At 39.0% G+C, this 18768-nt stretch overlaps 1 protein-coding gene across 1 annotated transcript; it reads left to right on the top strand.

The window, feature by feature from the left end:
* The first annotated feature begins 10424 nt into the window (after window positions 1–10424).
* On the top strand, window positions 10425–18433 carry DTD2 (D-aminoacyl-tRNA deacylase 2). The gene is made up of 3 exons (XM_080618434.1): window positions 10425–10775; window positions 15627–15696; window positions 17745–18433. The coding sequence occupies exons 1-3, from the start codon at window positions 10665–10667 to the stop codon at window positions 18068–18070; spliced, it is 507 nt and encodes a 168-aa protein (XP_080474560.1). The 5' UTR covers window positions 10425–10664; the 3' UTR covers window positions 18071–18433.
* The last annotated feature ends 335 nt before the right edge of the window (window positions 18434–18768 follow it).

The following is an 18768-nucleotide window of genomic DNA, read 5'->3' as shown; positions in this document are numbered from 1 at the left end:
ACGTATTACGAAGTGGTTAGGGGTTATTCCTCACAATGTTGCACTTGTCCCCGCTGGCTCTCGTTCCCGTTTTCGCTGTGGCACTCCTTCAGCTGGTCGGTGTCTTCTGAATTCTCTTCTTCATCCACACAATGGGTGGCCAAGAACTTGGTCCTTTATGTGTTTGCTCTCTGCAAATAAATACATACAATTTCATCATTTGGGACATTAATTAAAAGAACAAAGAGACCTGTAGCTGGGACAGATGCCACCTGATTTGTTTTCTTGTTTGGTTTTCTTTGTTGGGTTTTTTTAATACTAATACTGAAGCACTGATAATTGTTCTGGTTATAGTTTTGGTTTTCCAGCCATTTTACACCCACTCCTTGGAAGTTTCATCAAAGCCATGTTTCTGTTCTTGTGTGAGATTTATTTCAAGCTTTAAAGATACAAAAAATCATCTACTGCTTCTCTTCCACCTACAAAGCTCGTAACCACAGAGTGGAAGGAAATTAGATCGGTTTGACATGATTTGCTCGTGACAATTCCATGAATAGTCCTTATTCATGTAAGTGTTACTATAGAAGTAATTCAGATCTTGGCAGTTTCAGCCCATTAGTTTTCAAAGGTAAAATACAGTGTAGATAAGTGTCTTTTGTTGGTATCTGTTGTAATAGGTAATGGGTCAGAGGATTTTACATTGGTTTAAAGCGTTATTACAATAAACATTTCCTCTATTTCACAGTGACCAGAATTTTTACTATTTCAAATGTTATTTTTTTAACCTGTGTTATTAGCGTTTTGCTAAAAAATACCATTTTCAAAGGCTTTTTCCAATGCTCAGCTACCACACAAAAATTGCAATTTTAAAAATAAATAATTCTGCTATCCTTTAAGTGATTCTTATTCAAACTCTCATTTTTGTTGCACCAACGTGAGCATAGTTTGAATAGCTAACAGATACCTGAAGATGTCAAATCGTTTTCCAATAATCTACCCTACTGCCAAACCAAAATGCAGAAGAATCCTGAAAACCAATGAGACACTTCATTTTGAAACTATGATCTAGATCTGCCTCAAGGGCCTTGTTTTCATTGCCTCAGGAAATCATGTTACCTCCTGTAGTGCAAGAAAATTGTGTAATGTGGTTTTCCTACCTTGCACAGTTGAAGGCAGTGTTAAAGTGCAAAATACTGTTGATTTCATAGAAATAAAATCAGTACAGCAGGATCACTGGTAGGCATACAGTTAAGATATCCGTACTTCAAAGTCTATGCAAAGAAAAGAAAATGGCAAAAAAAGTTCCATTGTATACTCTTTGGTTCTGAGAATAGTTCTAACAATGACTGGAACAAACCTCATGAATGTTTTTGTGGGATTGTTTTTTTGTAAAGCTGATCCAGCACAAAATAAAATTGATTTTATGAAAAGTACGCTGAAGGAGCTTTCCAAAACTTACTAAGAAAGAACAATTCTCAGTGTTTTTAGTTCTAAAATAATTCCTTTCAGCCTGGTTCGTTAGTAATAGGAGAGCTAATATGGCAGTAGGTTGTATTGAATGCAAATATGAAAAGTAGAATTTGGCCATTAGAAAGAAATTTAAATTTGTTCAGCAATAAAGCAAGGCATTTTCAAAATACCTTGATTGTTAACAGTAGAATACATAAATTAGAATTTGAGATGTACTCCATCATCTCTTTAATTATAAAGACAGTTTCATGAATTATACACTTCTCGTAATTGCTTTTGGCTTCCTATTTAAATTAATTTTCACGTTTGAAAGTATTGGTCTGAGTAAGCTGTAAGTAAGAAATATAGATGATTCTATCATTAAGTTATGATATAATCTTCTATATATTGTTATATAGTAAAATAAGATACAATGCCCTAAAGAGTTACGGAAGTTGCGGCACTTCTGGGGAAAGCCAGGAGAACTCACTATGATTGCCTCTTAAAAATTAGACAACTCTGCTTCTATCTGAGCCTCAGACTGCTGTAAGCAAGGAGGGCATCTGGGATCATCACGTTTCCATTTTTCCATGCTACTTAAAATGGAGCCGTTGTTCCCAAGCTTTTTTAAAGCTAAGCCTAGTTTGAAAAAAATGGCAATCCTCTGTGACTTCTTGTGCTCTTACCTAGCAGCTGCTAGAACCTAGAGCCTTGCTGCTCTGCCCTCATTTCTGAGCCTTGGGCTCATTAGTGTGCCTCAGGATGGCTGCCACCTTCTCCCTTTGGCAGGAGACCAAGCCAGAGTTGCTCTCATGGCTCTTGCCAGAATATCATTCTGCTGTGGGGCTGACAAACTATGTCTTTTTCCTGCTAGGTTTAGATACCAAGGCCAACATCACTGATACTGAGGCACTTATGACCACTTGTTGCAAAGTAAATTTGGCCTGAGACAAGGAGGCACAAAATGTAATCAGTTCTAAGTAAGGTTAAGTTTGATGGCTTTGTAATGGAAAATAACTGCGGCGCTTGAAGGCAGTTGACATAGTTTTAGGTCCTTAGGACCTTAGTACAAAAAGTGTAAGAAAAGTAGAATAGAAAAACAGGACCTGGGGATGGGGAGTATCTGGGACTAGCAGATATCCAGGGTGGGCACAGTTAAACTAACTGATAAGTAGAAGGACAGGATGATTGCTATGTCTGTAATGTTAATTAAGTTGGTGCTTCAAAGATTGCCAGAAGTTATGAAGATTGTTGGGAGAAGTAAACGACCCTTAAAGACCACCATCACATTTTTGTATGCATGTGAGAAACTTTCTGGAAAAGTATGTAATTCATGTGTAGCCTCAGGAATATGTATGTGTGCCCAGTGACTATATAAGAACGTCATGTATAGCAATACGGGTACATGTTAGGAGGAGCTATCCCCCGTGTCTCCCGGCGGCGCAATAAAGAATACCTGCTTGTCAACTTGAAACTCTGTTTCTAGTCTGTCTTTCTTTCTTTCTCCTTTCCATTTTCTTTCTTTTTTTTTTTTTTTTTTTTTTTTTTCAGCAATGGAGTTAAATCGCAATGATAAGATTCCTGGGGCAGAAAGACTCCTATTATATTAGAGATTGTACAAATACAGGATAAAAAATTATGTTCACTGGCCTAAAAGCTTCAGTAAACCATTTGACAGCACTGGTCTTAGTCATAAAGGCATTTAGTCACAATTTCAGTTTATCAAATAATTTTAATTGTGCTTTTCATTCATTTTTTCTCTTTATGCTTTAGAGGAAGCATTTTTGTTAACATCAGAACCTTAAGCCTAAATAATTTCTGTATAGCAAATGAATCTTATTTGGCCAATGAGGCTGATGGAGACATTACAATAACTTTTAGTGTTTCTGATGTTAATAATAATTTTAAAAATGTGGTTTATTCCAAACAAGTTCAGTTTTGCTTCATGGCCATTTAATACTTATCTCATAAATACCAGTACACCAGCAGGGCAAGGTATTTCAGAAGGGCACCAATACACTTGGGTGTATTCCATGAAAGCTTTTGCATTATGGATTTTGGAACTAATGTCTAAAACCCAACTCTATCACAGAAATAAATGCAATTTTCATTCACCTAATTACTGCCACTAAAGGATTGCACTGTACCTTTTAAAATACTGATTTAATCAAATTTTGACATGAGGAAATGTAACTATTAGAGGAAATAATGGGGACTATTCAGAGAAAACAGAAAATTGTTTTGACAGTAACTGATTGTTGAATTGAGCCCTTAGCTTATTAGCTCACACTTAGGATTCATGGAAGTCATTAGAGAAAGGAGATTTGCAAAGCAGGGTTGTGTTGTGCAACCCACTTCTTGACAGTGCCCTCTGGCCCATATTAACTGCTGAACCAGGACTGGAATTTTTTTGTTAGTGAATGAGCCCTAGCCAAAAACACACCAAGAACTGTCAAAAGTAAAGATGAGTCACAGTGTCCAAAGAATATTTCCTGCAATTAATTAACTTCCTAGTACAGATGTAGAGTAGAATCTACAGATGTAGAAAATGCACATGAAGGTAAACTGAGTAATTCTCTAAGCTGCAGAGTGCATTAGTTAGATTTGTGTTTTCTGTATCAGGAGCTAAAACACCTCATATTTGTGGGCACCAAAATGACAGGGTTCTTTCATTTGGATGTGGCCCTCACTCAGATTGTCACTATGAAGATGCAATTGGTTTTTTGTCCTATGGACAACAGAGTATCCAGGGAAAGATCAAATACGTGTAATTGATATTAAAATATTCCACATTACAAAGTAATTGTTTTACCCAGTTATTCATAAAAATGTAAGCCTCTAACAGTTCCAAGAATTATCTGTGAAATAAAAAGCTCTTTAAGAAGAAGTTACACCAAACACCGTTTTCCTATTCTGTTAGAACATCAAATATTAAAGATAAAATATTTTACTTCCACTCTGTAGCAGCTATTTAGCATCTATTGTAAAAGAAAGAAATTCTGACCCTTTGGCAGTTTAAAAAAAAAAAAAACCAACAAAGAAACACTGAGAGATTATGTGAAAAATCTCCTTTTATCATTGCAGTGCTTCTGTAATAAAGTAATGATTTCATCCCAAATGAGTTCAGAAGCATGCATGAAAAAAAATCTGCGTTTTAATAAAGTGTGAAAACTCGGTATTAAAAAGCAATTCTTGAAACTGGAAGCTCTGTGAAACATGTTATGCCACACTGGAAATCATAGCAGGAAGCCACATTATTTCTTGACACATGGTCCATTATCTTATTTGAATCCATGAATATTCATCAGAATTTACAATCTTCTATTATTTAGCTCACTGCATTAAACATCTGCTTTTTTCTCACAAGACCTGAGGGGAAACAAGATCACCTTCTATTTATGTTGGTTAAAATCACGAAAGGATTATATACTCACTATTGTATTAAATGAAACAAACCATCAAGGGTGATAGTAAATGCAAGTCCTACAGTTGCTATTTGTTCTAAGGGGAATTAGTTCCCAAAATACAATTTTAAGGAAAGCCCACAGATCAACATTACTGTATCTGTATATGATGCAGTGCTACAGCAAAGCAAGATACCCATTTGTGTTGTAATGGGATGTTCTTACGTTGAAGGGAATAAAATGCCAAAACCTGTCAACCCTGCTTGGCTCATTGAGCTCTGGCAATCTTGAACTGTGCCACGAAAGAGGCTGCCATTTTCTAAGAACAACAGCTCCAACAACTGATAAATGACAGACCAAGCATATAATTAGTGCCTCCTCAAACTTACCCAGTTTCATCATGATGCACGGCAAATAGCACTTGGGATGACTTCAGAGGTTTGCCATTCACAGAATTTTCTAATGACCTATCATTTGTGTGCACACTTTCCTGACTAGCTAAGGATAAGTATGCCTGAGGGGAAAAAAATGATAGGAGCTCTGGGTCAAGGAGAAAGCTTTTGGCCTGAAGCTGTAGCAAGTTGTATTTTGAAAGTCATCCACATGAAGGCAAAGAAATTACATGCAGCCTGATTATGCCTACATACTCAACTGTAACTGCAGGCAAGGAGTCCTCCAGGTACACAGAGAATAATAAATGACCTTTCATTCTATTGTGAAAGGAGCAGAAAAAGCCACATCCCAATCCATGTACATTTTTAATAATAAAATGAGGTTTTATACCTGATAATTTTACATATGAAATCTATTGAAAACATAGAAAATCAAGTTCCAGCTCCTAGAAGATATTGATACATTTTTGCCTACAGTAATGTCCTCACATTGTCATCAAAATTTCTCACTGAAAATGAAACAAACAAACAAAACAACCTAACAAAACCCCACCTCTGTAGCATTAATTACTATTGCAAAAGTGTTTATGAAGTGCAGAGAGCAGTGATGCATCAATACCTGGGGAGGAGAACAGATCTGAATTGCTTTACACGGCAAAAGCAGAGGGCAGTATACAGCATAACAGGCACAACGATCCAGGAGCTGTGAAGCACAGCACAAACACTTGGTGGAGTCACTTTGGCCCTTCACCAAACCAGCTGTGAGGATAGGGCACAAAGAATGTAGGATCTGTATTCTGCAGGGCCTCTGCAAGAGTTCAGTATAAATACCTCCTCGATTAGGAGGAACCCAGTTTGCACCACCCATTTAGAACAGCCAGGTGTGAGTTAGCTTAGTGGCTTGAAGCAAAGCAGAACTGCCACCTACCATACAGCCAGACCAATGCCAGGCTCTGCGCAGATGTATGGTCAGCAGTTCCATATGGAGAACAAGAACCTGAAGCTGAGATTCACTGACCAAAGCTGGCTGGCTGAGCATACCAAGCTTGCTCAGGGCTGGCAAACAGCCTGTTCAGCTGCAGACTCAGCTCCTCGCTGCTTACGCCAGGCCCTGTGACCATAAGGTTCAGAAAGGTTCAGGACCAAAGCTTACTAGAGTAGCTCGGTTCTGTAAAAAAACACTGTATTGCTTCTAATCAGTGCCTGGTGTTACAATTATACCCTAAGGTACATACAGTAGGTAGGCTATTCCCACTGCTTTGTTGATTTCTTTGGAGCAGGATCCAGAAGTCCTTTTAATATTAATGTCTTTCAATCATGCAGACAAAGGTTTGGTATGAGAGACACCCAAGCAGGGGAAAATTATAGTAGTTAAACATCACAGGCAAATGAACATGCCCAACACCTGTAGAGAAAGAAACCATCATTAATAGTGTGCTTAGTTCCTTCAGACAATATGGTAAGCAAACAGGTTGTGTGTCTTTATCTGGCTACCTTCCTCCCCCCTCAACAGTCAAATTTCTGCTTCTCACTTAGAAAAGCTGTAATGGTACCCAACATAGCTTTCACACTGTTACTCTATTCAGAAATTTAATTAACTTTTGATTACTCTAACATTTCAATAGCTGTTTTTGTAACAGTATGAAGGACTAAACAAAACACTATTTTTACTAATGTATTTAATTTTCGCTGCATACTTTAAACATGCATAAAATCAGCTGCTTAAATCACAGGATTACTATTCCACAACAGCAATACCAGCCTTCACTGGAAACAATTGAGACATTCCTGGGGACAGCAAGTTGGCTCTACTGGAAGAGCTAAAGAGGTGTGCCAACTGAAGCTACAAAACCAGGGCTGAAGAGGTCACAACCTTCCTCAGGGATATAGGGCAAACCAGAAAGATAAAAATCACAATGCCATCTCTTCCTCTCAGTCATCTGCCCCCAATGTTTCTTTTGAAGGCTAAACAGATCTGGGAGTCTCTGGAGGGCTAGATTGCTGACAGTCCTCACCCCATGTCTTCTCTGAAAGCAATTTCTGGTAGCCTTACACAGGCATTGTGCAATACTTGTGGATTTTGATTGACAAGACTGCTATTCCATCTTATTTCTGCTGCTTGACTTGCACTAGGGAAATTCTTCATACCCTCTCTCTCTGTCTTCCTTATTTTCAAATACCTCTGGAGAAAGGAGGATGATGGCTGGGAGGCAGACATGCTCCTGACCTTAATGTCTAGACAGCACCTTGAATAAGAAGGAAGTCAGTACTAAATACAGTCATCGTAATGTGTCTAAAAGTCTGCTACTTAGACAATAAAATGATTCTAAGACGACCACCTAAACCCTCTCTACATCCACATCACTGTTCAGCAGTATTTTCTCTCTTCCAGCTAATCAGCATTTCAGCTAGCAATTCTGAGGCTGTAGAAAGAAGAAAGCTTAATTGGGTCTTGAACTAGATGGAGAAACAGGCTACAAAAAAATAAAAATCACCAAAAATGAAGAGCCAGATAGCATGTTAGGCTACATAGCTAAGAAACAAGCAAAATATGTAATCTGGGAGCAAAAGAGAAGAAAAAGTTATCCAACAGAAAGCAAAGGACTTCACTCAGTTCAGGATGTAAGATGGTAAACATCACTTCATAAACAAAACACACTGTCATTCTGAGCTGTCTTGTGGCAGTTTTAACATCTTGAAAAAAAAAGATACCACGTATCTACAGTCTTTCTTCGAGGGACTGATCTGTTCAGCATGGGCAAATTAAAAAATGTACTTTTGGTATGTCTGTCCCACAAGTGGTTGTTCTACCAAGATATAACCTTACCAGCAACCTATTTTGAATCTATCTTTGCTATCCAAGTGCCACTGCAGCTTTGTATGGTTTCTCTTTAAAACAGATGACACTGTTGATGTGATAGCTGCTTCAAAGACCTTTGATCATGGTTTCAGACACCACAAAGGAATTGCATCGAAAATGCATCTTGTCCATTCGAAGTTCCAGTCAGCTACTGCCCCTGCCAAAAAGTATGCAACTGCAACTTAATACTAACAAAAAAAAAAAAAAAATTAAAAATCATCCCTAGGGAAAAATTCAAGACCACTTGAGATCGTTTTGGTACTGAAAGACCTCTAGCATTTCCTCATCTGATAAAACAGGAGAAACCCAAGTACACAGAGGCAAAGCTCCCAGCACCCAGCCCCCCCTTCACAAAAAGATTCGTTCCATTAAATGTAGATGAAATATGCATGACCAGTCACACAAAGGGGAAGGAAAAAACACATGTCCACTGAAATCTGTGAGAAGTGGTTCACACTGCCATCTGCCCTTCCGAAAGAGAACTGATGTGAAAGTAACGTGAAATGTCTTCTGAATATCATTCTCAAAATACCTCCTCTCTGCCCAATGACAACAAGTAGAGAGGATAAAAGAAATATTCTGGGACAGCTGTCAAATCCGAAATGTAGAAAAAACTATTTGCATAAATAACTGATAAAAATATCAATATAATTTATGCATTGATATATTCTTTAGGTGTCAGGAGGTTTGTGAAAAACCAGTGAAATCTAAATTTTTGTCTAAAATGTAACCAACAAATTTACTGTCATACTTTGGAATACAAAGACAGGCTCTTAACCTAACTATGAACCAAAAAGATTCAAGAAATTCAAGATGCATACAAGAAAATTCATTTGTCTTCCCAAAGAAAATATAATTCCACCAAGAATCCAAAAATAAACGTCATACTCATTTTTCTATACGCTGTTTCACACACATCTGTGTTGAAACTTGTGCATAAATAAATGTTCTTCATCAAATCCTGGTGTAAATAATGGTACTGCAGCAAAGAACGATCAACATCCGTGTGTATTACTATCCCTCTATAATCTGGTTACAAAATTTACTCAGATTGTAGTATAATCCATTTGCTTTAACAATCAACTTATATCACAAATACATATGGAGAAAAAACTCATTTTAAATGGATTGCTACAACATTACACTCTTCCTAATGAGTCTGGGGATACAGCTTTAGAGTAAGTGAACAGAAGGTATTTTAAATAAAATTAGCTGAGTTTAAATAAAACCAGCTCATACTTAACAATACCCTGCAGCTAACAAAAATTAGCTAGTTTATGTACTAACCACTTAGTGTGATCTCCTCGTCTTCTATAAAGGTTTGCTTTGGGAAGAGCAACATCACTGAACACTCATGCAAGAGAGAATGTTATTTTTAAATAACAGAGAGAAGCCAAATACATGCCGAGGTGTAACACTAGCTATTCACGACTACGTATTTCCTCTTCCTGTGCAGTAATCATCTTCAGTAATCTTACTGTGTGATGGAGGCCAGGTAACAAAATTTGGCTTCTCACCCACAGTGAGAAGTATTAACTTTTTTTTTTTTTTTTTAATTGAACACAGTTGTGAAAATAAAATCTTCAGTCTTAAAATTAATTCAGAGAGAGGCACTGAATTCTGCATCCCTGTATCCTGACTTTCTGAAGCCCGTGTTATTAAAAAATTGCATCTGTCAGATTTCATGGCTGGGAGGAAGGCACTCGTCTAATTTTGGAACTGTCCAATGACTATCAGGGTATGTAGCCAAAAACCTGACAGGTAACAGAAGAAGTACTTGCAATACTTTAACTTTTCCCGTTAGCATTGGGATTTCACTTCAAAACTACTCTTTTTTTCATTATTTTGATCCCTCCCTCTCCAGCTCCCTTTTCAGTACATTATTTTCTGCTCCCTCTACTCCAAAGCAGCATTACTGAAGAGAAACTCTCCAACTTGATGGGTTCATCTCGGTCACCTGAAACACAAACGTTACTTGTTTATAAAGAAGCAAGTGACAACATTCAGATTAATAGCTTTATTTTTTTCATGCAGAAACTACACATGACTCTTACCCGAAGCACATAACGTTTCCCCACCACAAAACAAGCAGATTTTCCATTTCTCGTCGAGACACCCCCCACACACACACACACCCCCTTCCCGGTAGCTGTAAGACACAGGTAAATTGAGCTGTAGAGATACTTTGCTTATTCTATTCCAAAGCTTGTATCCTTGCTGCCTGCCCCTCCTTAGAAGCCACCGACAGACCACAAGCCCTGTTTTACCTTCTGCAAAAGGTATTTGCTGGTTTTCTCTAACATTTCCAGCAAGGCCTTTTTTCACCGCTTGCGTGTCACATAAACTGCTTTTAAATATCTGCAGCGTGAAGTCGCTGCCTCCTGCAGAGCCCATCGGTGCCCCCACACACACCCCCCCCGACGGTAGGCTCCCGGGGACGTGGCTCCCAGCCCCACCGTACGGCTCAGCGCGGCACGGCCTGCGGTGCTGGAAAAGCGTTACGCGGATCCCGCCGGCAGCTACGAGGTCGAGCACCGCGCAGGCCTGCCCCCGCCTTCCACAGGCCGAGCTGGGATCGTTATGGCGGCCGTGCCGCAGCCAGCGCTGGCGCGGGCCTTGCTCCAACAGTGCACGTCCGCCCGGCTGCAGGTGAAGCCGCCCGAACACGGCGCCGAGGCCGAATGGGTGGAGGTAACGTCCGCGCCGTCCCTTTACCCTTGGAGGAGGGGGGGGAACGGCGGCGGCTCGTGGCTGCGCTGGGCCAAGGCGGGTGGCAGGAAGGCGCTCCGTCGGCTGCACGACGAGCGCATGGATGGAGGCAGGAGGCTCTGGCCGAGGCCGCAGTGCGCAGGCTGTGGGGACGGTACTCGATGGCGACTGCGGGAGCGAGGTTCCATCCTCCCCTTAGCGCGATCGAGTCGGTGACAGCGGTGGACAAGCTTGTGGAGTTTCAGGAGATCCCGGTCGGGGCTGGTCTGCTGTCTGTGCCTGCCTTCAAAACTGTCTCTTCGCTCTCAGCGAGCCGGTTGTGCTGGAAACAGCCTCGGTGGCCAGCTGGCCACTGCCAGCAGCTGAGCGCCTTGCCCCAGCCGGAAGGGCGGGAGAGGAGCGAAAAGAAGAAGACGATCGACTCAGAGTATAATTTAGGGAAATCAGTTACCCGTTACTGGCACTGGCAAAACAGACTTGACTTGGGGAATATTGAAAAAAAAACCCAAACCAACAACTCACAAATATTTAGGCATTTGAAGAAAAAGCCCTCCTCCTTTTCCAGGCTAAGCTTCACTTCAGACACCCCTCCTATTCCCTTCCTAGTTTCCACTGCAGACCCCTCTCTTAAACCCCTTGTTACCATCAGAGTTTACAGTCGATCCCTTCAGTGAAGCAACAAGCAGCACATGAGGCTGGGGTCAGTGCTCAGAGGTTTCTCATTGCTATTCCTCATTCTTCCCCTATGCTCCAGTTTGCATCCTCCAGAAGAGCACAGCTGCCCCAGCACAAAACACCTCCTTCCCCTCTAACCTTGTTCCTTCGTTGCCATTATCTGCCCTTTCATAAACACATTTCACAAACGCACTGCAAACTTGGCTGATGGGCTCAGCCGTGTACTTTGTGTGGTAGTGTACATGTGGAGAAGAAAGGCCAGGTACAGCAATAGGGCTGTGGCAGCAGTAGTTGTAATTTATTTTTTTTTTCTAGACCACTAACCAAAAGTTAAATTTAGGACAGATCTCCACACAGCTAGAGGGAAACATCATAATTTCCCTCTTTTCCTCCCATAGTCTTCTGTTCGGAGAGGTAGGTGGGTCTGCAGACTCCCTGCTATGCGCTGTGCATACAGACCAGGGCTGTTTACCAGAGCATGAAGGCTGCCCTTTGGGATGCACTGTCGTGCTGTAGTTGTCACTATTATTTATGGGTTACCTGCACTAGAATAACTCATCTATGAAGGTGTCAAATGTTTACCCCTTGGCTTTTTTTTGGTGTTTTTTTTTTTTTTATCTTTTTTAAAGTCTGCTACAACTAGAAGGGGCTAAATATAGTCACATTTAAGAAGTAAAAATTCTAGTGAGTTTGAGGAGCTTATGAGTTCATTCAACAAATCTGAAGAGATGTAAAAAAAGAAGGTTGGTCTAGGTGTTTCCACTGTTTGACTTTCACATTGTTCTTAAAACATTTCTGTCCTTGTTCAGAAGAGGCAGGTGGATCCATAAGACCATAAGGGGAATTCTCCTTTTAAAGGCAGGAGAGAAAAAAGGTGAGATTTGGTGTATTTCACAGCTATGGGAGAAAAGAAATGTAAAATGAATATTCAGCTAAAAAGTGTAAGTGCCGACACTTTACGCAGTGGAAACTGTTTTTCCCTTATCTTCCTTCCCTTGATTTGTTTTCTGGTTAAGACAGCAAAAAGAAGTGCAAGGTACCAGGCACAGACTTGTTTCGTGACCTGCGGAAAATGATGTAATCTCTCTTTGCTGCAGCTGGATGTATGAAATAAGAAGAAATCTTCTCACAGGGTAGCAAACCTGAACATGAAATGGAAATGTCAAAGAATACTTTATATTTAGTTTCACAAACTGGCTTCCTAAGGATTACAGAGTCACAGTTTCCAGTATCAGTTACATTACATTTTCCTGGGGTGGGAGGAAAAAAAGAGTAGTTTTGCAGAATATATTTGGGGTTTGCTAATGAAATCATGCAAAATTCAGATGGATATATTTAGTAAGGAGAGTGAGGGAAGAGTTAGCTGTTTGTTTTTCCTGTAAAAGCTAAAAAGCAGTGTTTGGTGGCAGCATTGCTAAGGCTGGCTGTGTGGCTTCAGGGACTGGGTACTTCATCCCTTCATGATGCAGGTTGTCTGGTCTGATGATTACTTAGGACAGTTGTATAATAAATGCTAGTGTTGCAAAGTAACTTGCTTTGCTGGTTTATTTATGTAGGCATTTTACTGGTTACAGTAAATCCACACAAAGCACAGTTTTCCTGGCCAAGCACCTGCCCGTCACTACGTAAGTTCCTTGCAGCAGCTCTTTGCACATCAGCATGTTGGATTTATGACTTTCTTATTTGTGCTATTTTGCTTAATTTTTCCTGGGTTAAATATAGGTGTGAAGAGCAGTCAGCTAGACTTTTGACAGGTTACAGAGGACCTCCAGCAAAGACAATGTTTTTGCTTTGGTTCAAAAGGTTTATACATTCCCATTCCTTACACTGGCAACAAGCACTAGTGTTAGGGCATCTGAAACACTGATACAATATCAGAGGATTGACATGCATTATTATTACAAGGTTAGCTCTTGAAATTGTTTTCAATTTTACATCTCCTATTCAATTAAAAAAACTAAAGAACAAAAAAGTAAGACATAATAAGAGGTAGAAACATGTTTGCATGTGTGTTCACACAGTTTTCAGCTATAGTTGAAGCTATAACTTTCAACATACAAATAGCTGAATAATTTTCAACTATAACATGGTTGAAAAGTGTTGTAGAAAATCGTAAGCATGCAATACAAATAGAAACATTCTCTAGCATCTTTGTCTCTGAATTATTTTTTTTTCCATCTGACCTCCTGTCCCTTGATTCCCCTTAATATTATGTCTCATCTTGTGATAAAAAGTATATCCAAAACCAGGCATCAAATTATGATGGAGGCTGGAAAAATTATGACTGTTTTTACTTACTCTTTAGCTGTCTGGTCTTAGGACTTGCAGGTGTCACTTTCTTTACCTTTTTGTCTTTTTTCATGAACTGCTTGCAGAATATTGTTACTTCTGTCTGTGACACTGCAAAAACCAGTCACAATTCTCAAGTAGAATGATTCTCTGTGATGTATGCTATTAAATGGAGTCACTTACTTCTAATTCAGTGTCAGGTATATGCAGTGTAAATGTGCTTGGCCTATTTTATCACCAATATTTTTATTAGTAGGTATACGTACCTTGTTATTCTCTATTAATCCCCTGATGCTTGTCTGTTTGTTGAATGAATATTTAGCTAAGCATGTAGGATATTTCACATTTGGCAGCCTGCATTTCTCTCCTTTATTCGAACAGATGGTTTGAAATGTCATTTGAGGTTCAGGCCATCAAATTTCTTACAATGTTTATGAAATATGGCAGTCATTTGGGAACATGTATAATATTGTGCAGAGGTCAAAATGAGTTTTGAAGGGAGCCATTTAAAGCTTTTGGAAGTTCTCAGCATGTGACGTTTTGGCTACAAAGAGCAGTCTCTTTTTTCCAGAAGTTAGTTACCAGAAAAATAGTTGAGAGGACATAGCTCTTCTCAGTCATTGCCTTGAGCATTTTGTTTAATCTCTGCAATAACAAAGGGGTAAAATCTCATGTGTATAGCTGAGCTTTTTTCACCTAAAACCTTTATCTTTTAAAGAAAAGGGGAAAGGAAAAATAAAGAAAAGAGAAGAAAAATAATAAAGGTATTCTTTAGAAACTGTCCACATTTCTTATCCTTTTGCTTTGATAATGGCTATATTAGTGACTCCTTCCTGCCCCAACCTACTTAGCATCTCTTAGGTGGCATTTCATAAGCTGACATTTATCTTTCTTCTAACAAAAACATAAAGATACTCATTCTTGGCAAAGCAGTGCTGAGCATTTCTTTAGATGCTATATGCCTGTGGATATTGTATGCCTTTCTTTTTTTGTCCTGAAGAAGTTAAACCATTCAGGTATACCTGTGCATGAGACATAATTGCTGTTGGCTGCAAAGCCTGTCAGTTTGTCTTAATAAAGCAGAGGTTGTTGCACGTAGTCCTTGTGAACTAACCAAGAAAGTGGGAAAGCTACACAAGAATTTCCTTGTGCTTTCTCCTCAGTACAGACCTAATTCTTCCCTCAAATCAATATTTCTTACAAGTAGTCCCTCCGACTGCTACAGAAGTAGCATGTACTTTATACAAATCAGGGGAAAGGTCCAATTTCACCAAAAATATTTCACCCACCGTTAAATAATATTCTGAACAACTTCAGTTGTTGGTCATCAGATTTAAGTTGGTCATCATGTCTCAATCTTTAATTAACAGACTCAATGTCTTGTTCAGAATTATCCTGTACTAGATTACTTCTGACATCGAAATATAGTTCAGTTCACTGGCAAGTCCTGTGGTGTTTGTCATGTTTCATGATAGGAAATAAACTTGTAATTCACACTGGGAATTATTTTATATTTGATAGGAAAAAGCTTAAATTATTTCCTTTGCTGGATTTAAGTACTGTAATTCATCTTGTTACCTTGTCTATGTTAATACTGTCCATTGTATATTCCAACTAAATTTGGCTTTACATGGAGCTAATAAATTGGCTTAATTGTATGTAGAAGCATTGTGCAGATAATCAGCATATATCTCATAAGCTTCCACAGTGTGGTGCATAAACTTGATGTCTGAAGTTATACTAGATAACTAAAACTGCTCTCAGAAGCTTTTCTTGTGCAGTTTTGCTATTTTTGATACTAGTTTCAATGATAAGTGTGCATGTTGGACAATGAGAAACATTGACATAGTTTTCTGTAATCTTTCGTAGATCCAGAGGGGGCTTGTTATCTACATATGCTTCTTCAAAGGTGCTGATGAGAATCTTGTTCCAAAAATTGGTATGATATAATCCTTATCAATTCTTACGTTGTTGAAAAAGAAGAGCAGTAGAGGCAGAGAAGGCAGCAACCATTTGGACAAGAAGTCAAAAAGCCATCAGATAGCATCATTCCAAATCAATCACCTGGCTGAAAGAATGGCTTGCTTGGTCTTGTTTCTTTTGACAGTTGTCCGTACTTCTCACTCTGTCCATCTGCTCATGATCAACCTGTCATTTAGAAAGTCAATTCCCATGATGATAACATTCTAGCAAAGAAAGTGTGGCACCTGCTGTTTGACATATTACATGTATCAGGTAGCAGGTTCAGTCCAGGACAGATCCCAGTTTAGAGAAAACTGTTTTTAAATAATTCATGGCTTGATTTGAGAAGTATTTTAACACTGATCTCACTGTAGGTGCAGGATATTTAAAATTATAGCCAGTAGAGGGAGTTGGATGGATAACTAAACAGTGTCCTTCCCATCTCCTTCCAATGATATTGTATACAGTTAGAATTTTAAGTGCAGTTTTCTGGTTATATAGAAGTGATAACAGCAATATCTGCAGTTCTTTCCCTCTTCTCCGCATGCACTTTAACATTTGCATCAAAGCAGAGAAGATGCTGTGGATAAGATCAAATGGTAGCGATTTCTGTCTTCACCCACTGTTTCAGCTTGAAGTTTTGGTTAGTTGGTTGGTTTTGTTTTCTTCTTTACTTTTATTTAATTCCTCTCCCTCCTTTCCTCCATCAGTAGCACTGCATCACCTGGGAAATTCCATGATGCTATGTATTCCAGATAAAAGTGCCCCTTTTCTGTGACTGTATGATATTAGTGGTTTTTCAAAAGGTCAAGCAATAGTCTATTTTGGGTTACTGACTGGGACCAGCAGAAAGACCTGGCAGTGCAGACAGCCTGTGCAACAGCACAGATGCCATTAAAAATGCTGAGAGCAGCTGCTGGGGTCTTGGTCTTAGAGGGCATAGTCTTTCTGTGATGCTAAACTAAGGTGAAATCTTTGGGTGTATTTAAAACTGTGATATGAAAATTGCTTTTGTGCTTGTGAGGGTTTCATGAGAGTGTTGTTACTTTACTTGAGAATAATGACCTTTTCAGCTGCCTGGTAGCTGAAACAGGCCAGAAAAAGTTGTTTCCTATTAGGATGTTCATCTACAGCTATCCTCCTTAAGTGTCTGTCTTATAAAATATTTTTTCCTAAATATATTTTGAAACTGTTTAAATGACTGGTTTTGCTTCCTGAATCACAACTCAGCTCTTCTTGGTTCCAACAACATTAAACTTTTATGGGTTTGGAGGCATGACTGGTATCCTCCTAGCTTTTACGGAGTTGGAGGAAGTTTTTGGGGAATGATTTGATTTCTTATACAAACGTATATACATTGGAAAATATAATGTTAGTAAATGCATCAATTTTGTTTGCAAGTTTATATATTCTGGCTTATGGACCAAATTGCATCTTTGACCTTCCTGCCCATTTCTTCTCTCAAAAGACAAGCTGTTACCCGTTTGTCTCACAGTGGAGTGCTGAAGGACACTCACTTCACCTGAGACCAAACTGCAGAGCTGTGGCTTCAGCCCAGATCAGTGCTGGGTCCTGCTGCGAACTACTGCAAGCAGTATGAAAAGACCCTCAGGCAGAAACTTCTCCAAAGTGCACTGAAGATAGTGTTATCTCCTACAGTGTGTAGTGTTGAGCAAATGTTGCCTATTTGAGTATCGGGTAGTTAAATTAGGATCACTAATTGGATCCTGCGTTCCTCTGGGAGTGTCCAACTAGAATCAACTTCAGGATTTCAGACAACCAAAATACAAGTCTTTAGTCATATTATATTAATATAAATATCCTTGACATTCTTCACAATACTCAGACATCTTAGCTGGTTGATAGTGTTTACCGACTATGTTTCATTTCATTAATAAGCAGTTCCTGTTACTCTAGTAATTTGTCACACATTACGATATTTGTTATATCTTGTTTATGATGTTTTATTAGGTGCTCTTTAATTTGGTTCATTTACACTAACTCTTACTTTATTTTTTTTTGCAGTCAATATGCTGTTGAGTGTTAAATTAAGTGAAAATGAAAGCGGCGAGTACGTTTCTGTTCTTGATTTACCAGGCGATGTGCTAATCATACCACAAGCTACTCTAGGCGGTAAACTGAAGGGAAAGAAGATGCAGTACCATGCAAATATTGAAAAAGAAAAAGGTCTGGAACTTTATTCTCGGTTTGTGACTTTGTGTGAAAAAGAACTGTCTGCCAGCACCAGGTGTGCAGAGGCAGGTGTTCACGTCAAGCACGGCACATATGGAAACAGGCAGGTGTTAAAACTGGATACAAATGGACCTTACACTCATCTGATTGAATTTTGAAAGAAATAAATTATATCCTGGATACAGTACTGGCTGGCAAATGTTGTCTTCTTTTTTTTTTTTTTAATATCTATAATCTTTAAGCATTAATGTACTTAAATGATTTGGGAGATACAGTGTAAGAAAGGCTTACACTCATCTGGTACTGGTGTTGCCAGTCTCATTAAATAGATGCTTAAGACTGATTTGTGACGATGAGTTATTTGTTTTATGCCCATATTCATCTGAAGTGTGGTCAAAATAATTGGTAATATTGATCCAGTAAAGCTGGATAGTTTGGAAGGCTTTATTAACAAAAATAGGGTAATGCATACATTTCTCACTACAGAATAATGACAAAAGTTTTACGTGTATTAGCTATTGTAAAGTACACTTGAGGATGCGCAGTTTATAGATTAAAAAAATAAAAGAATGCTGTAGATGTACTTACCTGTTCCCAGATTTCCTTCATCAGACAATTTTTGCCTTTCTGTTTCCTATCTGTGAAATAGCAACACTTCCTAGCTAGCAACTATATTGAAAGCACAAATTCGCTGGATTTTTAGCCTATTAGAGAGTAGGTATTAAATAAGAAAGTCCATTCCCCTCATCCAGAGTGTTTAGGGGTGGGACATTTAAGCACTGAACGTGGGCTATACAAAGAAGAAAAAGTGAGGTGTCTCTAGAAACTGAAGTCAAGGCAGTACCACTGAATTGCT

This window comes from Psittacula echo (genome assembly GCF_963264785.1).
Source record: "Psittacula echo genome assembly, chromosome: 5".
In the NCBI taxonomy this organism is placed as follows: domain Eukaryota; kingdom Metazoa; phylum Chordata; class Aves; order Psittaciformes; family Psittacidae; genus Psittacula; species Psittacula echo.
Note: the sequence above shows the minus strand (reverse complement) of the source record. Positions and strands in the feature narration are given on the sequence as shown.

Bases quoted from the DNA above. Each gene is read 5' to 3' on its own strand.
- DTD2 (XM_080618434.1), top strand. From the start codon at position 10,665: ATGGCGGCCGTGCCGCAGCCAGCGCTGGCGCGGGCCTTGCTCCAACAG. The intron at 10,776-15,626 runs GTAACGTCCGCG...AATCTTTCGTAG, and splicing joins CCGAGGCCGAATGGGTGGAG to ATCCAGAGGGGGCTTGTTAT. The intron at 15,697-17,744 runs GTATGATATAAT...TTTTTTTTGCAG, and splicing joins GAATCTTGTTCCAAAAATTG to TCAATATGCTGTTGAGTGTT.